This window comes from Neovison vison, chromosome 3 (assembly GCF_020171115.1).
Source record: "Neovison vison isolate M4711 chromosome 3, ASM_NN_V1, whole genome shotgun sequence".
Classification (NCBI taxonomy): Eukaryota; Metazoa; Chordata; class Mammalia; order Carnivora; family Mustelidae; genus Neogale; species Neogale vison.
In genome coordinates, this window is record NC_058093.1 from 150,549,379 (window position 1) to 150,573,550 (window position 24,172).

General features: G+C 46.3%; 1 protein-coding gene across 2 annotated transcripts in view; it reads left to right on the forward strand.

Moving 5' to 3' along the window:
* The window catches only part of LOXHD1 (lipoxygenase homology PLAT domains 1), a 151,338-nt gene that overhangs the window by 18,913 nt on the left and 108,253 nt on the right, over positions 1-24,172 (forward strand). For both annotated transcript variants that reach the window (XM_044240992.1, XM_044240993.1), the window contains exon 5: positions 17,280-17,378. In XM_044240992.1, coding sequence (XP_044096927.1) covers positions 17,280-17,378 — 99 coding nt within the window. The remainder of the gene's footprint in view (positions 1-17,279; positions 17,379-24,172) is intronic.

Sequence of the window (24,172 nt, forward strand, 5' to 3'; positions counted from 1 at the left end):
CTAGTATGCAGGGCTCCTAATTCTCAGAATAGGCTTCCTGCCTGTTCCCTGGGCAGGGCAATCAGCCTGGTCCCTAAGAGATCAGGGCCTGAGGGCTCACAGCTAGGCCTTATGGAGGGTAGGGAGACCAGTCTCCTATGGTCACAGGGAACCCTTTCACCGTGTGTGTCCGCACCGGTTGCTTCTCCGACCTTGGCTTGAATCCAGCCTTCTTGAGCGGTGGACAGCTCCCAATCACCGAGCTCAGCCATTCCAGTGCTAAATGGCACTGGTTGTCAGAAAGATCTGCTGGAAATTAAACCCCAGACAGTGTTGTCTGTTGCAGTCCACTGCCGACAAACGCCGCCTTGTACGTCTTCCTGTCTGCCCTTCAGTAGCGTGAAGACAGGCTGCTCTTGGCCTCTCCTCTTTGCGCACATGTCCAGCCGGCCTCCCTGGGCAGTTCTGGTTTGCCAGTGCTGCCCAAGAATGGACCTCCTAAACAAAAACACAGTGTTCCAGATGGGGCCTCCCCAGAACAGAGTGCAGATGCCTCCCTGATTCCATCAACCTACTTCCTTTTTGAAACTATTACTACTGGAGCACCTGCGTGGCTCAGTGGGTTAAAGCCTCTGCCTTTGGCTCAGGCCATGATCCCAGGGTGCTGGGATCGAGCCCTGCATCGGGTTCTCTGCTCAGCGGGGAGCCTGCTTCCCTTCCTCCCTCTCTCTCTCTCTCTCTCTCTCTGCCTGCCTCTCTGCCTATTTGTGATCTCTGTCAAATAAATAAAAATAAAATCTTAAAAAAACTATTACTGTTGCAGTAAAACATACATGAAATTCATTATCGTAACCATTTTTAAATGTCTAATTCAGTGGCATTAAGTAAATTCACATTGTTGTGCGACCGTCACCACCGTCCATCTCCAGAACTTCTTCATCTTCCCCAACTGAAACTGTCCCCATAAAATCATGGCTCTCTGTTCCTATTTCCTCCAGCTCCGGGAAAACTCTGCTCTACCTTCCATCTCTATAAATTTGACTACTTAGGAATCTTAGATACGTGGAATTGTAGACTATTTGTTCTTTCGTGACTGGTTTATTTTACTTTAGTATAGTGTCTTTAAGGTCTACCTTGTCACAGCATGTATGGGAACTTCATTTCTTTGTAGGGCTGAATAATAGTCCACTACATGCATAGACCCTGTTTTGTTTATCCATTCAGCTGTTGATGGACATTGGGGTTGTTTCTATCTTCTGGCTATGGTAAATAATGCTATGAACTTTGATATACAAATAGCTATTCAAATTCCTGCTTTCATTTCTTCTGGGTACAGACCCAGCAGTGGAATTACTGGCTCAGGCAGTAATTCTATGTTTAACTTTGTGAGGAATGGCCATACTGTTTTCTACAGCAGCTGCATCATTTCACATTCCCACTAACAATGCATGAGGGTCCCAGTTTCGTATATACTCACGCATGTTTTATTTTCTGGGTTTTTAAAAATAATAACCGTGGTTAGTGATGTCGACCATCTCTTCTGGCGCTTAAGGGTCACTTGTACATTTTCTTTGGAGAAACGTCCCTTCAAGTCCTTTGCCCATTTTAAAATTGGGTTGTTTGCTTTCATTGCTGAGTTGTAGGGGCCCATCCAGAATGTATTTGTCGATATTAACCTCTGAGCTGGTGCGATTGATTCACAAAGATTTTCTCCCATTCTGTGGGTTGCCTTTCATTCTGTTGAAAAGAGTTGTGTTGACGCATGAAAGCTTTTAATTTTTATGAAGTCCAATTTGTTATTTTTGCTTTTGTTGCCTGTGTTTTGATGTCACATTCAAGAAATTATCGCCAAACCCAATGTCAATGAAGATCTTGCCCCATGTTTTCTTCTAAGAGTTTTATACTTTTACTGCTTACTTTTAGGCCATTGATCCATTTTTAGTTAGTTTTTGTATACAGTGGGAAATAAGGGTACAATTTTGGTGTTTTTGCATGTGGAGATCCAGTTTTCCTAGCATCATTTGTTATAAAGACTGTCCCCTCCCCATTGAATGGTTTTGGCACCTTGTCAATTATCATCTGACCATATACACAAGGACTTTTACTGGGTTCTCTATTCTGTTCATTGACCCAAATGTCTGCTCTTAAGTCACTGAACTGTTTTAATTATTGTAGCTTTGTAGGAAGTTTGGAAACCATGATGTGTAAGACTTCCAACCTTAGTGTTTTCTTTTAAGATTGTTTGGATATTCAGGCTCCCTTCATGTCCTGCTTCTTATAACCAATCCTGCCTTTCCATTAACCCAATATACCATGGTGACAATACACCACATTGACTTTTCAGTCAAAGGGCTCTTACTCCCCTGGAAGAAAAGACAAGAATGCTGTCTCCACCCCAAGTCCTCAATTCTTTTCCAGGACTTCAAGGCTTCTGGAGAAACAACCTGGATTCTCCTGACTCATTCCCACATGAGTCAGCAGGAGTGGGTGTCCCATTCTTGGCTGGTTCCCCTCCACATCTGAGCTGAATGGTCCAGGAGACTTCACACCTCCTGATTAATAATCTCAGACATACATGTGTCCTATTAGGGAGTTAGAAGCCATCTCTATGCTTAGAGTGGGTGTTAGGGGTCCTGGCATTCTTCTGGGGCCTGCAGAAGGCTGGCAGCCACTCGTTCAGCATGTCTGGATTGACTATCCCTGGGAATACAGTCTTGGCTATTGAATAGCTCCAGAATTGTAGTGAATTTTCCATCCCTCCATCTGCCTCTTGGCATCTCCCCATTGCCATGGATGTCTGACACTCTTCCTAGAGGATTTCTGTCTAGAAAGGCTTCCCCCTCTTGACAGCCCAGACCCCAGAGAGGCATAGTCCTGCCTTGACATCTGTACACTGAGGGCTGCTGGCCAGAATCTTAGAACAGTCTCCCAGGCCTTGAACTGAGGCAGTGCTATTAGCAGTTGTCATGGGTCATGCCCCTCAACTCCCCAAGCTGCTCTTAAATGCTGGGTCTGGGGTAAGGATATGGTCCTGGCACTCCAGCTGCTTGCAATTCAGTGAGGACACAGACTGCTACAGTATGAGCTACCCTCAAGGAGAGGGGAGGGCATCACATGGTTCAGAGCTCCATGTCTTGAGACATAAGGGTCCTAGGTTCAAATCCCCCAAATACTACCTTCTAGCCAGGTGACCTTTGGACAAAATATTTCTATAGTCTTGGGTCTTCATATGCATACACTGTACAAATCCACAGTGCCCCTAGGAGTTGAGATTTATTATTGTCCCCACTTTATACCTATATCAAGGTCAAGGTAAGGGTGCATAGACCACCTCCCACCTTGCCCTCTTATTCTTAGTCCTGGACCAGCAGCTCCCATTTCTCAACTTGTTTGCTCAGATTGTGTTGGCTCCAGTGTCTGGCAGACTGTGGATCTGAAAGCTGTTCTCTCCAGCACTCATAAACCATGAGGAAGTTTCAAGGGACCCATAGGAAATGGGTCTGAGGATGAGACATTCTCTCCCTGCCTGCTCCCTGATGGTGGCCTGGAAGCCAGACTGCTGACAGAGGTTTCTGGGGTTCATGCGCTGTCCTCTCAAGCCCCACAGGACCTAGGAGTCCTAGAGTCCTACCTGACTGCTGCCTGGAAGGGTTAACCTTGCTCCTAGACTTCTGCGTTGAGCCAGTTAGAGAGGAGATGGCAACAAAGCATATTTCAGGGTGAGAGGAAATATCAGAGCCAGTTCCTCCCCCCCACCCCGTGTGCTCTCCCTCGTCCTGTGCTTCACTTTCCAGCACGGGGGGGGGGGGGTAAAAGCCCCTGGCTCTCCAGAAAGCACTGCCTGCTCCCTTACCTTGGGTTCTCCCCCTTCAAACTCTGGAGAAATCGAAGTCTGCACCACCCACAGAAGTGTTTTTCAGGGGTTCCCCCAGCCCAGCTGCCCGCCAGGGATGTGTAGAGAATCTCACGGGCAGGGAGGAGGAACTTTTCAGCCTGATCCCTGAGATTTAGACATGATCTGGCTAATTTATGGCCATAAGAAGCCACTGTGGCTGTAGGGGTGGGTTGTAAGGTGTTTTAAGATGGATAGACAGTTGAGACAGCCCACATCTCCAAGACTGCTGTTGGCCTCTTTGGGTGCTAACTGCTGGATATGAGTGTCTCTGGGCTCTCCAGCCAAGCTCAGGTTTCTCTGAGTTCTCCCCACCCAGTGATTTCATTCATATCTGCTAGCCTGGCCACTGGGACTCAGGGGCTTGAATGAGATTAGTAAGAAACAGGTTCATGTGTGTGTGTATGTGCGTGTGTGTGGTGGTTGGTGGGGGGTCACATGTGGACCGTGTATGCAGACCAGCAGCAGAGGTGGGTGGACAGAGATCTACCAGGGAATGCAGGCAGATAACTGGCTTCTAGCCTTGCCTTTCCATAACTGGGTGCCTTAGGTAGGTTACTGGTTCCCTCTGGACTGCTTTCTCATCTTACTAGAAGCTTGGACTAGATGTTCTCTGAGGTCCTTTGTAGCGCTGGCTTTCTTCTGGTGTTCTGCTAGCTCAATGGCTCCTTGTCTCCCCTCCCTGGCTCCCTCAATTCAGTCCCCGAACCTTGATGTTGTTACTTCTGGTGTGACATTCTTGGGTCCCAGTGCTCAGGAGCTATTGTGAGTACGGTGCAGAGTTTCACAGGCTGAGAGCACAGGGCTGCCCATCCCTCCTGCTGCAGTGCGGCTCAGGACACATCTCTGAGGCTGGAGTGGGCCAGTCCTGATTAGGACAGACCCTGCCCGGCTTTCTCACTGCTAATATGATGTCACTTCCTGCTTTCTGGCCAAGTAATTGTCCTCATCCCAGCACCCGCCCACAAACCCTCCCACCTTAAAAAGCACTGAGAAGATCACGTGGCTTAAATTAGTACTGAGCCCACACCACATCACTTGGGGAAAGTTCTGCCAACTTGGCAATGCGACAGGCCTCTGAAGCCAAGAGCTGAGTTCCAGCTGGCCTGGGGGCTGTTCGCACCCCAGGGCTGTCAGAAAGCAGGCACAACAGCTCATCGATGTTTCAGACCCAGGCCTTGCAGGCAGCAGAGGAGGCCCTTGTATTCAGAATGGCTGGGTCGTTCCAGCCAGAATGGCTGGCTTCAGAAAGTGGATCCTGCCCCTCCTCTTCTCCCAGCTGAGCCCATACCCTAAGCTTCCTCTGGGACAACCCTTTCCTTAAGGAGGATTTATCTTCTTTAGTGTGTTAATAGTAAATATGGCTGGAGCCAGTATTGTGCTGTGCCCCAGAGAGACGAAAGGGCTGCTTGCAGAAGTAGCATCGGCTTGAGCAGGTGGGCCAGGAGCATGGGGGTGGCCGGGAGGTTGGGAGGGGTGGATGACCTTTTGTCCTGACTCCTAGTCTGGCTTCCTCCCTCCTCCCTTCCTGCTTCCCTCCCTCCCTCCTTCCTTCCTTTTCTTTTCTTCCTCTTTTTCTTCTTCCTCCCCCTCTTTCCTCCTCCTCCTCCTCTTTCCCCTTCCCTTCTTCCTTCTTTTCTTCTTCCTCTTCCTCCTCCCCCCTCCTCTCCTCCTCTTCCTCCTCCTTCTCCTTCTTCTCCTCCCTCTCCTTCCCTTTCATCCTGTCCTTTTCCTTCTTCTTCTTGGTGGAGCAAACGGGACAGGTAATGCTGGGCTGAAAGCTGCCCAGAGGCCAGGGAACAGGTAGAAATGGGATTGTGTTTGTCCAGCATAATCACTATTTCCACTCCCAGTGATTTCATCAGGCAAGTGGGTTATCATCTCATTACAGCCCACACGGTGCGGCACAGTGATTATCACACAGCTCCAGATGTGCACCCGGTCTTGGCAAGACTGTGCTGGGCATGGTGCCCACAGCGCATCAGAAGAAGGGATTGGACAAGAGAGGGATCGTGATTAACATTTTTGGGGCATGGGCAAATTTCGCTGACCTGAGGTGGGTAGTGATGGGCTTGCTAGAGACCAGCCCGGTGCAGAAGCAAACGCAGCCCGCAAGCAGCCCGGCTGATGGACGCAGAAAGCGCCCATCATGGCGGCTCTGCCAAATAACCCAGCAGCCCCAACTTACTCCCACATTCTATCAACGATACCGATGCGCAATCAAATAATTGATTTTAAAAATATAGCTCTCTGGGCGTGCCTGGGTGGCTCAGTGGGTTAAGCCGCTGCCTCGGCTCAGGTCGTGATCTCAGGGTGCTGGGATAGAGCCCCGCATCGGTGCTGTGCTCAGCAGGGAGCCTGCTTCCCCCCGCCCCTGCCTCTCTCTCTCTGCCTACTTGTGATCTCTCTCTCTGTGTCAAATAAATAAATAAATAAAATCTTTAAAAAAAAAAATAGCTCTCTGGATCAGAAAGCACAAGGAACTATGAACCCTGGATTCTAGTTCTGGCTTTGCCACCAGTAGTGATGAGACCCAGGGCAGAGCTCCATTCTGTTCCCATCTTCAGCTTCTTCCTCTGTAGTGGTTTCTGAGGGTCTTTTTAGGATTAACAGAGTGGATGACTGAAGAGAGAAGGAGGGATCCAGGGCTAGCCCTCCTCCACGGGACAGAGGAAACTAGCTTTTGGTGTCCTCCCTTCTGCTGTGGATACTTCTTTCTCATCGCCCCCCCCCATACTTAGCCTTCTTCTGCACAGTTCTCATCTCCCTGCTGTGAGCAAGGTCCCTGGACCCCCCCATTCTCTGCTGTCCAGACCTGGCTCTGCTACTCCACTAGTTGGGTAGGGCAGGTGCAGATGTCTTAAGCTCTGTGCCTCTATCTCTTCATCTGTAAAATGGGGATAATGTGAATTCCCACTTCATAAAGTGGTTGAGCTGATTCATTGGGGGAAGTGAACATAAGGACTTAATGCAATGCTGGCCGTAGAGTAATAGCTTCAGTAAATGACACCAGCATTGCGGTGATTGTACCTGTTACCATCCTGATGTCTTCCCTTCTTCTTCCCCCACATCCAGGCTTATTATGACTCTGAGATGCACAGATTCAAGATTATGGCCTTTCAGAGGTCTTCAAGTGCCAGGATCCCCTCTAGGATCCACCAGGCTCATCTAGACAACTGGAAATAGACTCATGACCTTGATTTCAGTGGAAGCCTGCAGGGAGAACCTCTCTTCCTCACACTTTTCCTTCTCCCTGATGTTTCCCCTTACCCCAGCTCACACATGATCCAGACCCCTCTGAGCTCTGTTTGGTGTGGATGCTGCCTGGGAGTCCTTGTTCCTGCAAACCCTCTGGAGCTGGGCCTGGGCCCACAGACTCAGAGCTGTGAGGGTTTTGGGGTGGGGGGAGGAGCTGGGCCAGTCCTACAGCGCTCTCCTTCTCTGAACTTCACAGCAGCTCCCCGCCCACCCCATCTGCTCCCACCTAACATTGCAGAAAATCATCTCCGGAAAGAGTGGGAGGAAGAGAACGGTTTCCAGTGAGGAATATCAGAGAATTTCAGGACCGGAAGGGACCTTATCAACTCAACTCTTCCTCCATTTTTTTAGAAGAGAAAACAGAAGCCTCAGGAAGTTAAGCCACTGGTTCTTGGTCACCCAGTGTGGGCAGAGCTAGTGCCCTGGGCTCCAGATGTCACTTTGTGCTCTTCCAATATCATTCAGGGTTTCAATGGGAACGTGTTGGGAATATTGTATGGTAGAGCCTTTGCTCAGGGTAAATATGTACAGGTCTTTCTCTCTAGGAACTTAGAGACTAAAAAGAGACAGTCAAGCCAGTAAATAATCAGTGCAAAAAGAAAGAATGTTCTAAATAAGGAATGACCTAGACCAGTGGAAGCATAGATGAAGGAGGAATCAGGAGGGCTTCATAGAGGAGGCGATGCCCAATTGAGACTTCATAGTTGAGAAGGAGTTTGTTGGGCTTCCAAACAGAATGAAGTTTTCAAATAGGTGTTTATAATAACCTTTTTTTTTTCCTATTTGTAGAGAGCACTTTCTCAGATCTGCATTTTGTATGCATGAAAATTGGAACTTATAATACAAACATTGCCTTGGCAATGATCCAGCTATGGGTGACCATTCCAGCCACCATTGGTTTCCTGACGGACCCTTGCCCTGAGCTCCAAGTGTTGGCCAGAGTGGAGCAGGGTGTTAGAGAAAGGGTTCCCACCTATCTGGGCTGGATATCTATCTGGTGGGCCCCTGTCTCTGTCTTTTCTCTTCCTTAGTCCAGTTCTCAACCCTCCCTCTAGCCTCCCTGACCAGCAAGCTCAAAGGTTTCTGGTATCAAAGCTAGCTCAAGGGTAGAGTAGAAGGGTGTCTATCAAGTGTGTAGATTTTCCTTAGGTGTGTCTTACCGACTTGTGGTTCTCAACAGCTCCTTCTGGATTACACGACTTATTCAAGTGTTGGCTTTAGGTGACCTCAATTTTCAGTTTTCAATTACAAGGGAAGAAGCATGGCTATTGTAAAAGTTGTCATAAGTAAAATAAGCAAGAAAAAGATTCAAATCTTCCATAACCCCATTATCCCAAAATGATAATAGCTAATATTTATCAGACACTCACTCACTGTCACACATTGTTCTAATCACTATCTAATCTTCACAACATTGCCATGATGGATTTATTATTATTATTATTATTATTGTATTGTTATTATTAGTTTGGGTAGCAAACTAAGTCACAGAGAAGTGATTTGCATAGAAGTGATGGACCCAAGAATAAACCCAGAGGCTTGAACTTAATTGCTGTGTAGGAGAACCCTGGAGAGACTGCTATTAACATTTTGGCAAATTTCCTTCCTTTTCTTTTTTATGTATGAATGCATTAAACACTACCTACTGATCAATGGTACTATATTACAGTCAACTTTGTAAGCAGGGTTTACCACTTAATACTATATAATAACATTGAACAATCTTCTAACCCATTATTTAAAATGGCCGCATGGGTGAATATCATAATTTACCCCCGCGATTGCCCATTTCAGGTATTTTTAGGTTGCTCTCAATATTTTATTATTAACGATGCTGTGATATGCTGTGATAGACATTTTTTATAGGTCATTTATGAACACAATTATTTCCTAGTGTAAATGAATTGTTATGCACAGGGATTGGGTTGTTCATTCAAGGGGCTTGTAGAATGGTAAGCCTTCTGACAGGTACTACTCTGCCCTCCATGAAGGCTGTGTGGCATTCTGGTTCCTCTAGCAGGGGACGAGAAGTGCTGGTTTCCCAGCAGTGGAGTGGAGTCTGGGGTGGAAAGGGAAGAAATGGAGCCAAGATGGCTGGGGCGTGCAGGTGGAAGGGAAGGGTCTACTGCAGAGCGGTGGGAGCAGGAGCCGAGGAAGGTGTCTAAGGGACGTGTGCAAATGGCCCTCCAGGGCTTGGCAATGAATTGAATGAGGGTGTGAGCACATTGAGCTAAAAGGAGTGAAAGCCTACCTACTCCCGCCTTTCAGCCCCTGATAACAACAGGCTTACATCACAGTGTCTTAGGCAAATATACTAGCTGTCCGTGATTTGGCAGTGAAACAAGGGACGGAATGGTTTTTCTTGATTACCACCCAGGAGCAACCGTTAATGACTAAGTGATGTTTTAGTGTCCTTGTGTAACAGGACTCAGCATGGGCTTGAGCCAAAGAGTGATACACGCCTGGAGAGTTCTGGAGGGGAGGACCACGGGCTACAGAGGTGGGTTTTATGCTCAACCTGGCCAGGTGGGCAACATGACAGCTGAGAGAGAACCTTCCTGCCCAGACCTCTTGAAGCCAAATCTGGGCTTCATCCTTTCCAGCTGTGGCAACTGGATTAGGTTTCTTAACCTGCTGCTTCCATTGCTTTCTCAGCAAGTGGTGAGTACAGTAATAATATGGTCTGCCATTGTGAGGATGACAGGAGGAAGAGATGTGACGGGCCCATGTCGGTCCTCCGTAAGCATCAGAGGCTCTTACTGCTTTGCTAAGTGCGTGTGTCCTTAGGGGCTGCAAGGTTGAGGGCATTATCCGGGAAAGCAGAGACGTTCCAGTTCTAATTGAAGAATCAGGCGAATCTGGGTGAGAAATGTGCACCTCTGGACCGGAGGGATGGAAGAGGAAACTTTTGGAGACAGCAAGGGGGGTGGTAGACTCGAGGCTCTGGACCCGGCAGGACGTTCCCTGCTCAGTGGCTGTGGCCCAGCCCCCAGCACGGGGTCCGCAGGGGTCTGACGACACTCCTCCCCACACCCGGGCAGGCCTGAGTCAGGGGCCTTCCGTGGCTGGGGGAGAACATTCTGCTCATCCTCACTCCCGGGGCAGCCCCGCCCGTGTCTCTCACTCGGTTCGGTGTCCTCCTCCGCCACGCGGGTGAGATCTCGCTTCTGCAGCGTCTGGCTCGGGCTGAGCGGAAGCGATGGGTGCCAGGGAGCAGCTGTGGACACAAGGGGGCGCGCAGGGGGAGAGGGGGCCGAAGTCAAGTCCCGCCAGCCCCCTGCCACGGCTCGCCCCCTCTCACCCGCCCGAGTGAATGAAGCTGCGTTCTAACCACGCAGGACCTGAGAAGGCGCGAGGCTGCGGAGAGAAACGCGGGGCGTCAACTCAGCCGCGCTCCATTCATGATTCCCTGCTTCCTAAAAAAGCGCGGGTCACATGAGCTGCTGGGAGCCTCGGATCACGTTGGGTGTGGGATGGTCCCTTCCTTGGCAAGCGGGACCGAGGCTTCGTTTCCGGGCATTTGCTTGACTTCTGTCATCGGGAACGTGACGAGCAGCTCAGCCCGGCTCAGCACCGAGAACTGGGGGATCCAGCCCACTCGTGACTGTGCCTCCCCACACCCTCTTTCCCGGACGCCCAGGGTGGCTCTCTCAGATGTGTCCTGTCGCTGATGTGTGCTGACTGTTCCAGACAGAGCGCAGGCGAGGCTGTGGAGGCGGCTGGCGCACCAGGCGCAGGCGGCAGCTCAGGCCTGCCAGGGCCTGCCTTTTCTGGAAGCCCGCACAGGCAGCTTCCGGTTGGCCCACAGAGGACATGGTTCCTTTTTGGAGGGAGCAGGGCTGTGCCTCTGCCATGCAGGCTGCTGAGGAAAGAGGGGGCAAGCCTCGGCTGGTAGATCCCCTGGGCAGGGCAAGCAGGGCACAGACAACCCTGTGCTGTGGCCTTCAGGTGGCCACCTGTCTTTAAGCTACAACAAATGCCATCCCTGTAGTACCCCAACGCAGTTCTGTTTGGCTCTGGAAGGTACCCTGGGATTATCTTAAGCTCTGGTGTGTTTCCCTTATCATATATTGTTCACATCAATCTTCAAACTACTTTGGCTTCTTTGAGCTCTCACTGATATTCAGGGAAAGGCAACCACTCTCTGAAACGTAGTGTTGCTGGGTTTGGATACACAGGTTGTGCACTGCACAACTGAGACTATGTAAGGAGACACTTTTCACATCATAGAGGTTGTAGGTTTGTGTATTTATTATGACAATTATCCAACAGATGGCAGTAAAGTGTCTTGAGGAAGGAAGCCTTTTTCTCATTTGTAGAAAGGCACCCTATGAACTAATGGTTACCCACTGAAAGGCCAGAGAGAAATCAGTTTAAGGGAGAACTGGTCAACCCTAGAACTGTCTTGGGCAACAAGTCCTGGGATCCATCACTAGGCCCTATTGGTCCCACGCTTGTTCAAGAAGGACAGTGAACTCGCCAGCCTCTCCTCCAACCTGACCTTCCACCTCTCTTTCCATCTCTGCTCCTTGTTCACCCTCAACCAGGCTGGGAGCTGAAGGTGCAATGCCTGAGGTTGCAGAACTGATGCTTCCATCTGTCCCCACCTTGAGGACATTGCAACCTGGGCCCCCATTCTCCACTGCACTCGGGAACATTGAGCTCAGCCCAGTCACCCAGCATTGTAGGGGCAGGGAAAGCTGGCCCTCCCTACCCACACTGGGCACAGGATATGTTCCTTCTGACCCCTTGCAGCCTGACAGGAAAAGGGTAACAGTTCCCCAGTCTTCAGAGTCTTGCGCTGCTTAAGCTAGTGATCAGAGTGTGCTGTGCTCCCCCTGACCAGCAGCTGGCCATGCCTGCACCAAGCAGCTCCTCTCCCATTCCAGGTCACTGAGCGAAAGGTTGCCTGCGGTCCCCTGCCTAGAAACACAGAACAGTGCCCAAAGAACGAGACCCCTTGGAGCAGCGGGCGGCCAACGTCAAACGGGATCTGGGCCGATTACGTGTAGTTTTGCGAGGACCTGGAGCTAACAAAGATTTTTTACACTTTTTAACGGTTGAAAAGAAATCAAACAAGAATAATATCTGATGACACAGGAGAGTCCTAGGAAGTGCCAACATCCGTATCCATAAATAAAGTTTATTGGCACAAGGCCACGCCCATTTGCTTACGTAATTTAGTTTTACGCCGTGGGCCGCGCCTGCGCCAGAGCATCCCTTTATCCCTGTCGTCTATGTGGGTGGTTGCAGGTCAGCCCGCCTCCAGAGCGCAGGCTCCTTTTTTTTTTTAAATTTATTTTTATTTATTTATTTATTTATTTATTTATTTATTTGACAGAGACACAGCAAGAGAGGGAACACAAGCAGGGGGTGGGAGAGAGAGAAGCAGGCACCCCCGCTAAGCAGGGAGCCGTACTGGGGGTTCGATCCCAGGACCCTGGGATCATGATCTGAGCGGAAGGCAGAGGCTCAACCACTGAGCCACCCAGGTGCTCCGGAGGCTCCTCTTTGTGACCACTGATCAGAAGGCGGGTAGTAGCTTTACTGTGTCCTGGAGCCTGCGTCGTTCTCTTCACGGGGTCCTCACGCCGGCGTTTGTCCTCTCGCATCCGCTCCAGAGGGGTGAGTCCAGGACGGGAAGGAATGCTGAGGGAGGGAGACCGCTTTCCCACCGTTTTTATGACAGCGGATTATTGCAGTTCTCCTAACATCGTTCGTTATTGCTGGTCGACTCTCGCTAGGCCTAATGTAGAAGTTAAACTGTATCCCAGTATGTCTAGGAATAAATAGGAAATATCCTAGTTTCTGTAGGGTTGGCTGCCCGCCAGGGTCGCAGGCATCCGCTGGGGTCTCCGTGGTAGCCCCGCAGGTAAGGGGTAGGGGACTACCCTGTGCCCATGGCTGCTTTCATGATACTCCTGCAGGGCGGAGTCCTTGCAGTAGAGACCAGATGGCCTAGAAGGTCTAAAATATTTACTATCTGGCAATTTACAGAAAAAAAAATTGCCTACGCGTGGCATAGACAATGAGAGGCCATGCCGCTTTCTAGAAAGAGCCCTCGCTTCAGAGACAAGAGCCCTGGCTTTGAGGCCCCTCTTGCATCATTTAGCAGCTGTGTGTCCCCGGACAAGGAGCCTGGCCCCCTGAGCCTCTGTTTCCCTGTCTGTAAATGAGAACGGCAAGAGAATCTGTCCTGCCCGTATCGTGTGGCCGTTGTATGGTTCCGATGACATCAAGAGCATGCAGGGGCCTCGTGAGCTGCAAGGCCTGGATGACCGTTGAGTATCACTTGCCCTGAGCAAGGGGGCCAGCCCTGGCCATCCTGTTAGAACTCTTTGCTCTCATCTGCTTTCTCTGGCCCCCGAGTTGTTTCCTTCTGGCCTCTGGGGCAGGGATTTTTGCAGGGCTGGGACCTTCCCTCTGGCCGGTCCTTTCACCAGGATGAGCATTTTGCTTTCACACAGACCATCAGATCTAAGGGGTGAATTCAACATATACAAACCCACTTGTGACCAGAATGGCAAGTTTGTGCTCATTGAAATTCTGATCACGGGATCCTGGGGGGCTCTCATGACCACTTGGGAGGAAGGCTTGATGCACTGTGCTGACAGTGTGCCAGCCATGAGAGAATGAAGCCTTGCTTTTAGCCCGTCTTGCTCTTTCAACAATATACGCACTTGATCACAATTTACGGTTGGCGCGGGGCCCTAGGCCTTGTTTGGAAAAACGGCGCATCAGATAAGATGGGGTTCTGCTTGCAGAGGAAATGTGGAAGAAAAGCAGGGAGAACAGTAATATAATAGGCCTCATTGTCCATCTTCAGGGCCCTTTAAAGAGCAGTTTTCTGAGGTGGGCCTGCCCCCCTGATGCTGCTCGCACTCCCTCCCCAGTGTGATAGGAGGTCGTCTGGCACACGAGCATTCTTCCCTTCACACAGTCAGCTACATGGGGACCCAGGGCCCCATCTTGCCATAGAGAGTTCTGCAGAGGTTAGAGAACAGTCCAGCCTAATTCCAGAACTGACATTCTCCTGCATTCTCTTCATCTGATTTTTGATCCCTGGGCTTGGGCGCCTTGTTGACCTCAGCTGCAAAGTTCTGGAAGCTCCTTCCACCCTTGTCTCTTTTGTTGCCTCATTTCAGACCCTGATGCTACTTCTCTGGACTTTCCTGGGACGGGGATGCTGTGTGTTCCCAGAGCCCTGTGTGGGATCCTGCTTCCCAGGCCTGCGTACAACAGCCTGTGACTCCTCCCCTGCTGAGAGTGCCCCCCCCCCCATCTCTTGGCTTCCCTCTCTCGTCTGCAGGCTGCCTTGCCTGGTCAGATGTCAAGGACTTGCAGACTGAAAGGACCCTTAGTGTTCTCACATTCTCTCACCTCTGGCTTTTTCTTTATAGTCTCCCTGACAGATGGCTCTCCACCAGTGTGTTTGTCACAAAGTGACTGCTTAGATGTCTCTAGGGATGGGAAACTCACTCCCCCAAGGGCATTCCATGCCTTTGTTGGACAGCCCTAGCTACTAGAAAACGTTTCTTTAGGTGAGCTAAAATATCCTTTTTTATAATTCAAGTGCTAAGTCCAATTCTTCCTTCTGGAATGATGCAGAATGTCTGCTGCTCCTCCCCCAAGGGCTCCCCAGCCCCCCTCATCCTTTCCTCCTGCTGCGCTGCGCCCAGTTCTTTCTGGAGTCCCGTTGTCCTCTCTGACTGCATGATGCTCAGCAGTGGCCTTTAGGTCCTTCCCGGGCCCCCACTTCATCCTGGCATCACTGGTTGGGGACAACAAATGGAAGGACTTCCCTCTCTTGTTTTGGATCTCACCGAGTGAGGTTTGAGGACAGAATTGCTCCCTCTTGGCTCAGGTTCTCAGGGGTTTAAAGATTAGCCTTCCAGGCTGTGTCTAAGTGGGGGTGTCTCTCTGTGTGCCTTGCAACACTCTACATTGTGTCGTCTCTAGATGGCAGCTGCTGGGCAGGATTCAAGATAGGGACTGGGGGAAATGAAGTTTTCTCATTATCTCCCCTACCTCACTCCTTTGTCCTGAGTTACTTCCCTGGGACTTTGAGCTTTAGGAAATGCCAATCAAGTTGCTTTCCAACATACTTGGTGAGATTCTAGTATTGCCCAGAACTAGGCTAGGGGCTGTTTGGGTGGGTGGGGGGGCTATGCATGAGAAGGAGGTCCTGCCCAGACCTTTTTTAAGTTCTTCAAGAACTTGGAAGCCACACCTGCAGGAAACAGCAAACCACATAAGACGATAGATGCTGAACTTAGAAATCATTGACACAGACAATATGACAGAGCCCAGGAATGCAGAGGAGAACAACCCTGGGGGCTAGGACATCAAGGAAGGCCCTAGGGAGGAGGTGGGTGGGCAGAGGGTCTGGAACTCTGGGCCTCAATTAAAACAGTTCAAACTTATTTTTATTGAGGTATAATTGACATAAAACATTATATGTTTTATATATAGGCTAATCTTTTCAGGTATACAAAATAATGATTTGATCTGTGTATATATTGAGAAATGAGCATTGCAAAAAGTCTGGTTAACATCCATCACCACATATAATTATACATCTTTTTCCTTGTGATGAGAACTTTTAAGATCTACTCTCTCAGCACCTTTCAGATAGGCAATACAATACTATTAACTATAGTTGCCATGTTGTACATTACAGATCATGATTTATTTATCTTACAACCGGAAGTTTGTACCTTTTGACCCCCTTAGCCCATTTCATATACCCCCTATGCCCCAATTTTGGCAACCACCAATCTGTTGTCCATATCTATGGCTTTGGGGTTGTTTGCCTTTGTTTAGAGGATTTTTAGGGGTATTTTTGTTTTTTTCTTGTTGTTTGTTTTTTCGGATTCCACATTATCAGTGGAATCATGCTGTATATGGCTTTCTGTGACTGGCTTATTTTAGTTAGCATAATACCCTCAAGGTCTATTCATTTTATTACAAATGTCAAGATTCCCTTCTTTTTCATGGCTGTATAATATTCCTGTATGTGCGTGATTGTCTGTCTGTCTTTCTTTATCTCTCCTTCCATTGATGGACACTTAGGTTTTTTCCCTGGTCTTGGCTGTTGTAAATAATGCTGCATTAAACATGGGGATACAGATATCTTTTAGAGTTAATGGAACAAATCTAATTCTTATCAACTTCACATATTGCACACAAGAAATCTGAACAAAATTCTGCTACATAAATATAAAGTCACTGAAGGAAGGGGAAAGGGTTGGGAAAATTGCCCCAGCCCTTAGAATGGTTAGCACCCAAAGAGAGTCTAGAGGAGTTTTCCTTCCTGCACAGCACAGCAACCCCTGTCCTTTGCTCCCCACTCTAAGGCAGGCTCCAGTTGGGGAGACCTAGGCAGAGCTCAGCCTTTTGTCTAATTTACATTGAGCCCATCCCCCTCACAAGGCCATGGCCGGGGCTGAGGCATTTGGGGATTACAGTGCATGGGGTTCTGTAAATGGGGGAAAGATACGGGAAACCATATAGATCTTTAAGTGAGGTAACCACTAGGCATGCATTTACTGCTACTCTTGGTGCCTCTGGTCTTTGAGTTGTCATGGCCCTGGCAATTTACATATAAATTCGATTTTCATTCGCAGAATTTATTTTCCCCAGTGCATTTTTACACTGTGATGAAATGTGGTAACAGATTGGAGAGGGCAGAGTAGATGGGCAGTGGGCCCAGTAAGAAGCAGTTTGATATCCAGGGGAGATCAGCTGGTGGTCTGGTTCAGTGAGGCATCTGGATTGGGACTGATTCATGTGTCCCAAGGCAGCATGTTAGTAGATGAAAACAGAAGTTCCGTCTACCTGATGTATGCTGTGAATACCATTTAGCAATGACCATTTAACTTTTCTCTTCAGCTTTATTGAGATATAACTGATATGTAATGTTGTCTAAATTTAAGATGTATGGTGCACTAACTTGACACACATATATTCTGGCAATGACAATTTGGAACCAATGTCAAGCAGCTCATTTGTGCTGTGTTCTTGACAGCAATGGTGATACTTCAGGCTCTGTTGGAGGGATGGGTAGGTGGTGTGGTAGCTACCTTGGGGCCTTTGCTCTTCTCTCTTCAGGATCCTAAGAAGCTGAGGCTTTCTCTGTCCTCATTTCCAGGTAACAAGTATGAAGTCAAGGTGTACACTGGTGATGTCATTGGTGCGGGGACTGATGCTGATGTCTTCATCAATATCTTTGGAGAGTATGGAGACACAGGTAATGGATTTGAAATCCTTTCTTCCCAAGCTGTGCCCAGTTCTGCTTCTTAGGTGGGCTCTTCCCCCCATGCCTGGCTGAGGAAGGCTGCTCCAGTCTCCTCTCTTGAGCTGCAATTTTCTTTGTGGTGGTCCATGGCCTTCTGTGCAGCAGGTGCCCATCTTATAAAATCTATGTGTGTGACTATGATGTGTTTTCAGAATACGGTGTTGGGTTTGGGGTCTATTTAAACTTGTCCTTCATCCTAGATGATGAACAGACCCAAGCTTTACATAAGCAAAGAACTCATTCTCACTTTATCTCCTTAAGCTCCATGGCCGTCTTGTGTTATATTTTGAACGTGGCTGGGCATGGCCTGATTCAGTGCAGTGGTTTGGTGCAGAGTAGAATGGGGCCAGGGATAGATAATTAGACTTGTGTTCGTAAGTGAACCAAGAACTGAGGACACAAGCATGGCCACAGGTGTTGGGAGGACATTCAGGCCAATAGAACTGAGACAGGTGGTTCTCTCCTGCTTCCTCCAAATTACTGAAATAACGTAGGAGTCAGAAAAGCTACTGAGATCTGAATTTTGGATGTGATATATTAAAGAATTCAAAATGCATTGCTGAGCTTAAGAAGAAAAAGAGAAATCTTCAGGTGCCAAAATGAAGAGGGAACTCAAAACCAGAGTATTAGGTATGAATGGGTGTCTCTTGGAAGGAGGGGGCTTTCATGTTCAACTATCTACAGGATAGATTTTCATACCTGTTTGGGGCCAGAAAATAAGATTGTGTTCTGCATGAAGCAAGATAGGCCAAATTAGAACCACAGGTAAAGCCAGGAGTCCTGAAGGTTCACAGGAACATCTTCAGTGAAAAAACAGGCCAGGAAATATATGCTCATCAGTTCAATAACCTTATCTCTGCAAGGGCTCTAGATTAAAAAGACAGAGTTGTTGAGAAATTGATACATTCTGCTTACATTTCTGTGGACTTAATGTCTGATTTTACATTGCACATATGATTTGGGGACCCTTCCTCCCCTAGGCTCAGAAAATTGGTTCCATATCAGTAATACCCTTGGTGCTTTCAGAAGCATTTGCAAGACCACATGAGATTCCCAAAGATAATGTACTAGAGATGAGTTCACTTTCCAAAACTACAAAACACTCAAGGACATAATCCCCCATGACTAAACATCAGTGGACACAACAGTCAACAATGTTAAATGCTCAAGAATTTCAGACACTAGAGTAATCTGAGAAAAGCTACAGTTTAAACATGTTTAAATGGACTACATACATGAACAAAACAATTGAAGAAAATAAGAAGACACCATGAAAAGCATAGAAAAAAAATATAGGACATGAAAATATAGTGACTAAATATAAACACTTAATGCATGTGTTGAATGTCACAATTAGAAACCACTGAATAGAGACTTATGAACTATAAAATAAATATGAGCAAAATACTCGGAGAAGAGACATGAAGAGTTGGAAAATACAAATGAGAGGTCATGATTCATGGAGGACAGAATAAGTTCTGACAGATGCTGAGCAGGAATTCCAATAAAGAACAGAACGGGTGAAAGGAAATATTTGAAAAGATAATGGCTGAAACTTCTTCAAAATTGAGCAAAGGTATGAATTTTCAAATTAAAGTAACAGAAGGAGTCACTGAGCAGGGTAAAAGAAAACAAATCCACATTTAGATACATTGTGGTGAATCCAAAGGCAAAGAGAAAGATCTTAAAGGTAACCAGATTTGGACACCTGGGTGGCTCAGTGGGCTAAGCCTCTGCCTTCAGCTCAGGTCATTATCTCGGGGTCCTGGGATTGAGTCCCGAATTGGGCTCTCTGCTCAGCGGGGAGCCAGCTTCCCATCCTCCCTCTCTGCCTGCCTCTCTGTCTACTTGTGATCTCTCTATCTCTGTCAAATAAATAAAATCTTTAACAACAACAACAACAACAAAAAGGTAACGAGATTTGACAGATTATCTTCTACAAAACCAATTAGATTGATAGCAAATTCCTCTCAGCTAACTATACAAGGTGATAAATTCATGGAATAATCACTTTAATGTTCTGAGCAAGAATATATATCAGTCTAGAATCCTGTGTCCAGCCAGGCTTTCAGTAATTCCAGAGTGAGGACAGAATTAGTGAATTGCCATACAAGCAAAGAGAAATAGTGTTTACCACTCATAGATCTATACTTAAACAGCCACTGAAGAATATATTTTTAAGAAAAAGGAAATCATACCCACAAGAAAGGGGAAGCAAGAAAGAAATAGAGTAAAAGTACTGATATTGATGTAATAAATTTAAGCAAGTATTAGTAAATAGTACTAATAAAGATTATCACCAGGGCATGAGAAAATGTGGACCCGAACTGCTAGAACGTAATAATCTTTGAGAAGGAAGGTAGATAATGAAAGTTAAAACATAATTAGGTTCTTGGTCACAGCTCATCCTCAAGTGATAGGAGACTAGAGGTATTGGTGAACTTCAGACTTCAGTAAGTTAAGTGTGCATATTAAAATTGTAAAAATAACCCTCCCCTCAATAAGAAACTTATAACTTCTAAACCAATAGAGGGAATAAAACCTCAATTGATCCACTAGAAGGCAGGAAACAAGGAAAGAGAAGCAAAGGAAAAGCATGGCTAATAATAAAAAATAAAATAAATGTACAGATAGTCACAATAAATAGAAATAAACTAAACTCATGAGTTAAAAGATAGGTATTCTTAAGATGGGATAGGGAGGGAGACAAACCATAAGTGACTCTTAATCTCACGAAACAAACTGTGGGTTGCTGGGGGGAGGGGGGTTGGGAGAAGGGAGGTAGGGTTATGGACATTGGGGAGGGTATGTGCTTTTGGGTAAATTGGAAGGGGAGATGAACCATGAGAGACTATGGACTCTGAAAAACAATCTGAGGGGTTTGAAGTGGCGGGGGGGTGGGAGGTTGGGGTACCACGTGGTGGGCATTATAGAGGGCACAGCTTGCATGGAGCACTGGGTGTGGTGAAAAAATAATGAATACTGTTTTTCTGAAAATAAATAAATTGGAAAAAAAAAGATAGGTATTCTTATATTAAATGAAAGGAAATAAAATCCAGCTTAAACATGGGATGCAGAAGGGCTGAAAATAAATAGAATACAATGAAATATATCAGGAGCATATCAACAACACAGAAGAAGGTGGCATAGCTGTATTGTTATCTATAAAATTAAAGTTTAAGACAAAAATATTTTGTTAGAAATAAAAATATATCAGACAATGACAAAAGGAACAATTAACCTGGAAGATGTCATCATTCTGAAGGGGTATAAATTTTACATCATGTTCCCAAAACAACAGAAGCAAAAAGAAACAAAACTCTTGAAGAAACTTGACAAGTACATAATTACAGTGGAAGATTTTAATAAACCATTCTCAATAATTGATAAATCATATGAGTAAAAATTTAGCATGGGTGTAGAAGATTTTTACTACACAGTTTAAGCCTGATCTACTGGAATGACGCAGATTCCTGAGTCCAGCTGGTAGAGGATACACGTTCTTCTCAAGCATATAATGACTGCGTACTAAAACCACAAAGCAAATCAACAAACTGAAATTAGTAAGGTAGACTCAACATTCACATTCCTTGATCATAGTCAATAAATTAGAAGAAACTCCAACCTCTCACACCATTTAGAAACAAACTTTAATTTTCATAAAAAATAATCACCATCTAAAAAATCCAGGAGGATTTACGAGTCCTTAGAACCAATGGGAAAGAAGGTTTAGTAAAGGTTATGGATTCAAGATTAATTTACAAATTTTAATAAAAACAATAAGCAAACATTTAATTTAAAAATACATGATTCACAATATCAATTACAAGGTGCCTAAGAAAAACTCCAACACAAGAGCTTCTGGAAATTTGAGGATATCCAAGAATATTTAAATGGAGAAATGCATTATGGAATCCCAAATTCATTAAGAGCTCATTTTTCCCAGATTATCCTATAAATGCAATTCAATTTCAGTCACATTTCTGAAAGGCAATATCCTGCAGCTTAATCTGCTAATAAAATTCCCATCCATAAAGGGCTAACTATTGTGAAGACTATTTTGAATAATGAAAATAATATTAATAAGTGGGGATATTTACCCTGCTGGATAAATAGAAATTTAGAGATACCACAGATCTTTAAAAACTAAATCTGTGTGGTATTGATAGAAGGAGAAACAAAGAAAAATCAGTGAAACAGAACAGAGTCTAGAAACACACATAGAAGCAGTGTTATAAATCAGAAAGGAAGGATGAACTATTCAAATATTGGTGTGCAAACAATTGCTTTACCATATGAGAAAAGATAAAATTAGATCTTTTTACCTTTTACCACACACAAAAATAACTTCCAGATGGGCTGAAGACTTAAATGTGGAAAAGCAACACTCTTGAGATTTTTAGAAGAAACTTTAAGAGTGTCTTTTGAATTTGAACTTAAGATGGAGTTTCTTGAACAATTCACTAAAAGCACAAATAACAAAGGAAAATATTGATAAAGTCCACTAAAACTAGAAAAATATCTGTATGATGAAAGACACCATAGGCAGAGGAGAGATGATAAAAAGACATAGTAAAGTATATGAACAGAAAAAAACTACAGAAGAGCTGGTCTCAGTGACCAACATATGTGGGTTGTTTAGATCTCTCTCAGCAATGTACATGTTTAATCTCTCCAAATAATCAAGAGAATATAAATTAAGATCACAACAAAATACCATTGTATACATACTGAAATAAAATTTTCAAATATATATGTTAAGGATGATGTGGGGGATTGGAGCCTCATCACTGCTGGTGGTAATCACTGTGGAGCTCCCATCTTGGAGGGCAATTCTACAGTAATACCTAACACATCGGAGGGGAGCACACCCAGGACCCAGCGACTCTTTGTACCTACTCAGAGCACATGTCACAGATGGGCAGCAGAATGCAGATATGGAAGAGCCCATGTTAGTGTTGTTCACAGTGGCAAAAAAACTAGGCACAACCTCAACGAGGCTGCCCGACTCCCAGCCTTCCACAGCTGGAAACATGACAGGGCTGTCTCTGTTCGATGATTATCACACAGCAGTTACACAAATGAACTCAAGTTGCTAGCATCAACAGGGTGACCTGAAAAGCCTAGTATTAGCTGAGAGGAAAGTCAGTTGCATGCAGCATGACAGGGATGATGATGTATTGGTGAGGGGGGAAATGGTAGCAACTCCATCACGAACACAGCACCTGCATGGGCAGCCGCATCATGGAGACCCATTCATCTCATCCTCCCAGCAGACCCTAGACAGTGGGGCTATTTGCATCCCCAGTGTGTGGATGACGACCCTGATACAGAGATGTGCACTGGGGTGTTTTTCTTGTAAATTCTAAAACATGCAAAGAAGTACATTTTTTTGTATGAAGACATCACATGCAAACCAAAATCCATGGAGACAATACAGGTGATGGTGTTTATTCACAGGAGGGAGTAAGAGAGTTGGGTGCCTGGTGAGACTTTAGACCTACCTGTCATCTCTTCTTTAAAGAAGAGAAAGGTCTGCAGTGCCTGGGTGGCGAAGGCCTCTGCCTTTGGCTCAGGTCATGATCTCAGTCAGGGTCCTGGGACCAAGACCCGCATCAGGCGCTCTGCTCAGCGGGGAGTCTGCTTCCCTCTCTCTCTCTCTGCCTGCCTCTCTGCCTACTTGTGATATCTCTCTCTGTCAAATAAATAAATAAAATGTTTTAAAAAGAGAGAGAGAGAAAGGTCTGGTGTGCCTGGGTGGCTCAGTGGCTTAAAGCCGTTGCCCTCTGCTCAGGTCATGATCTCAGGGTCCTGGGATTGAGCCCTGCATTGGGCTCTCTGCTCGGCAGGAAGCCTGCTTCCCCCCCACACTCAGCCTGCCTCTCTGCCTACTTGTGATCTCTGTCTGTCAAATGAATAAATAAAATCTTTAAAAAAATTAAAAATTAAAAAAAAATTAAGGTCTAAGCCAATTAGGCAGAGTGTTAGCACCTGTTCTGCCTTTGAAATCTGGTAGTGGGTGTATGGGTGTCTTATACTACTTTTCTATATGTTTGAATTGTTGCAGTTCAAAATGTAGACAGATGTAAAGAAATTAAATTTTAGAAAGGAAAGCAGGGGACCTGGGTGGCTGAGTCAGTTAAGTATCTGCCTTCAGCTCAGGTCGTGATCCCAGGATCCTGGGATTGAGGCCCACATCAGGTTCCCTGCTTGGCAGAGAGCCTGCTTCTCCCTCTCCTTCTACCTGCTGCTCCCCTACTTGTGCTCTCTATTTCTCTGTCAAATAAATTAATAAAATCTTAGAAAGGAAGAAAGGAAGGAAGGAAGGAAGGAAGGAAGGAAGGAAGGAAGGAAATGGATGGCATCAGCATGATGCTTACGTGGGGCTTATGTGGGCTATAGGTGTTAATATGGCTTGCAAACTTGGGGACATAATACTGGAAAACTGCAAAGTAGGAAGAACAGGTTAGAATGGATCTTAATGATCCATGATCACCTGTGTGACTTCTGGTGTGTTATCTGGCTTCTCTAAGCCTTTTTCTTCATCCACAAGATGGAATTAACAATATCCCTCTTGGATTGTGGTGACAAATAGAAAAGAAAAAAAAAATCTTTGTGGAACTAGAGTGTCTGATGGTAGCTGTCATCACTGGTTTCCAGAAAAGGAGACAGGCCTAAGGGGGTCTCTTGGCAGTCAGGGGTCCAGCACAGCCTGGACCAACTCCTACAGCTGTGCTCCCAGTTCA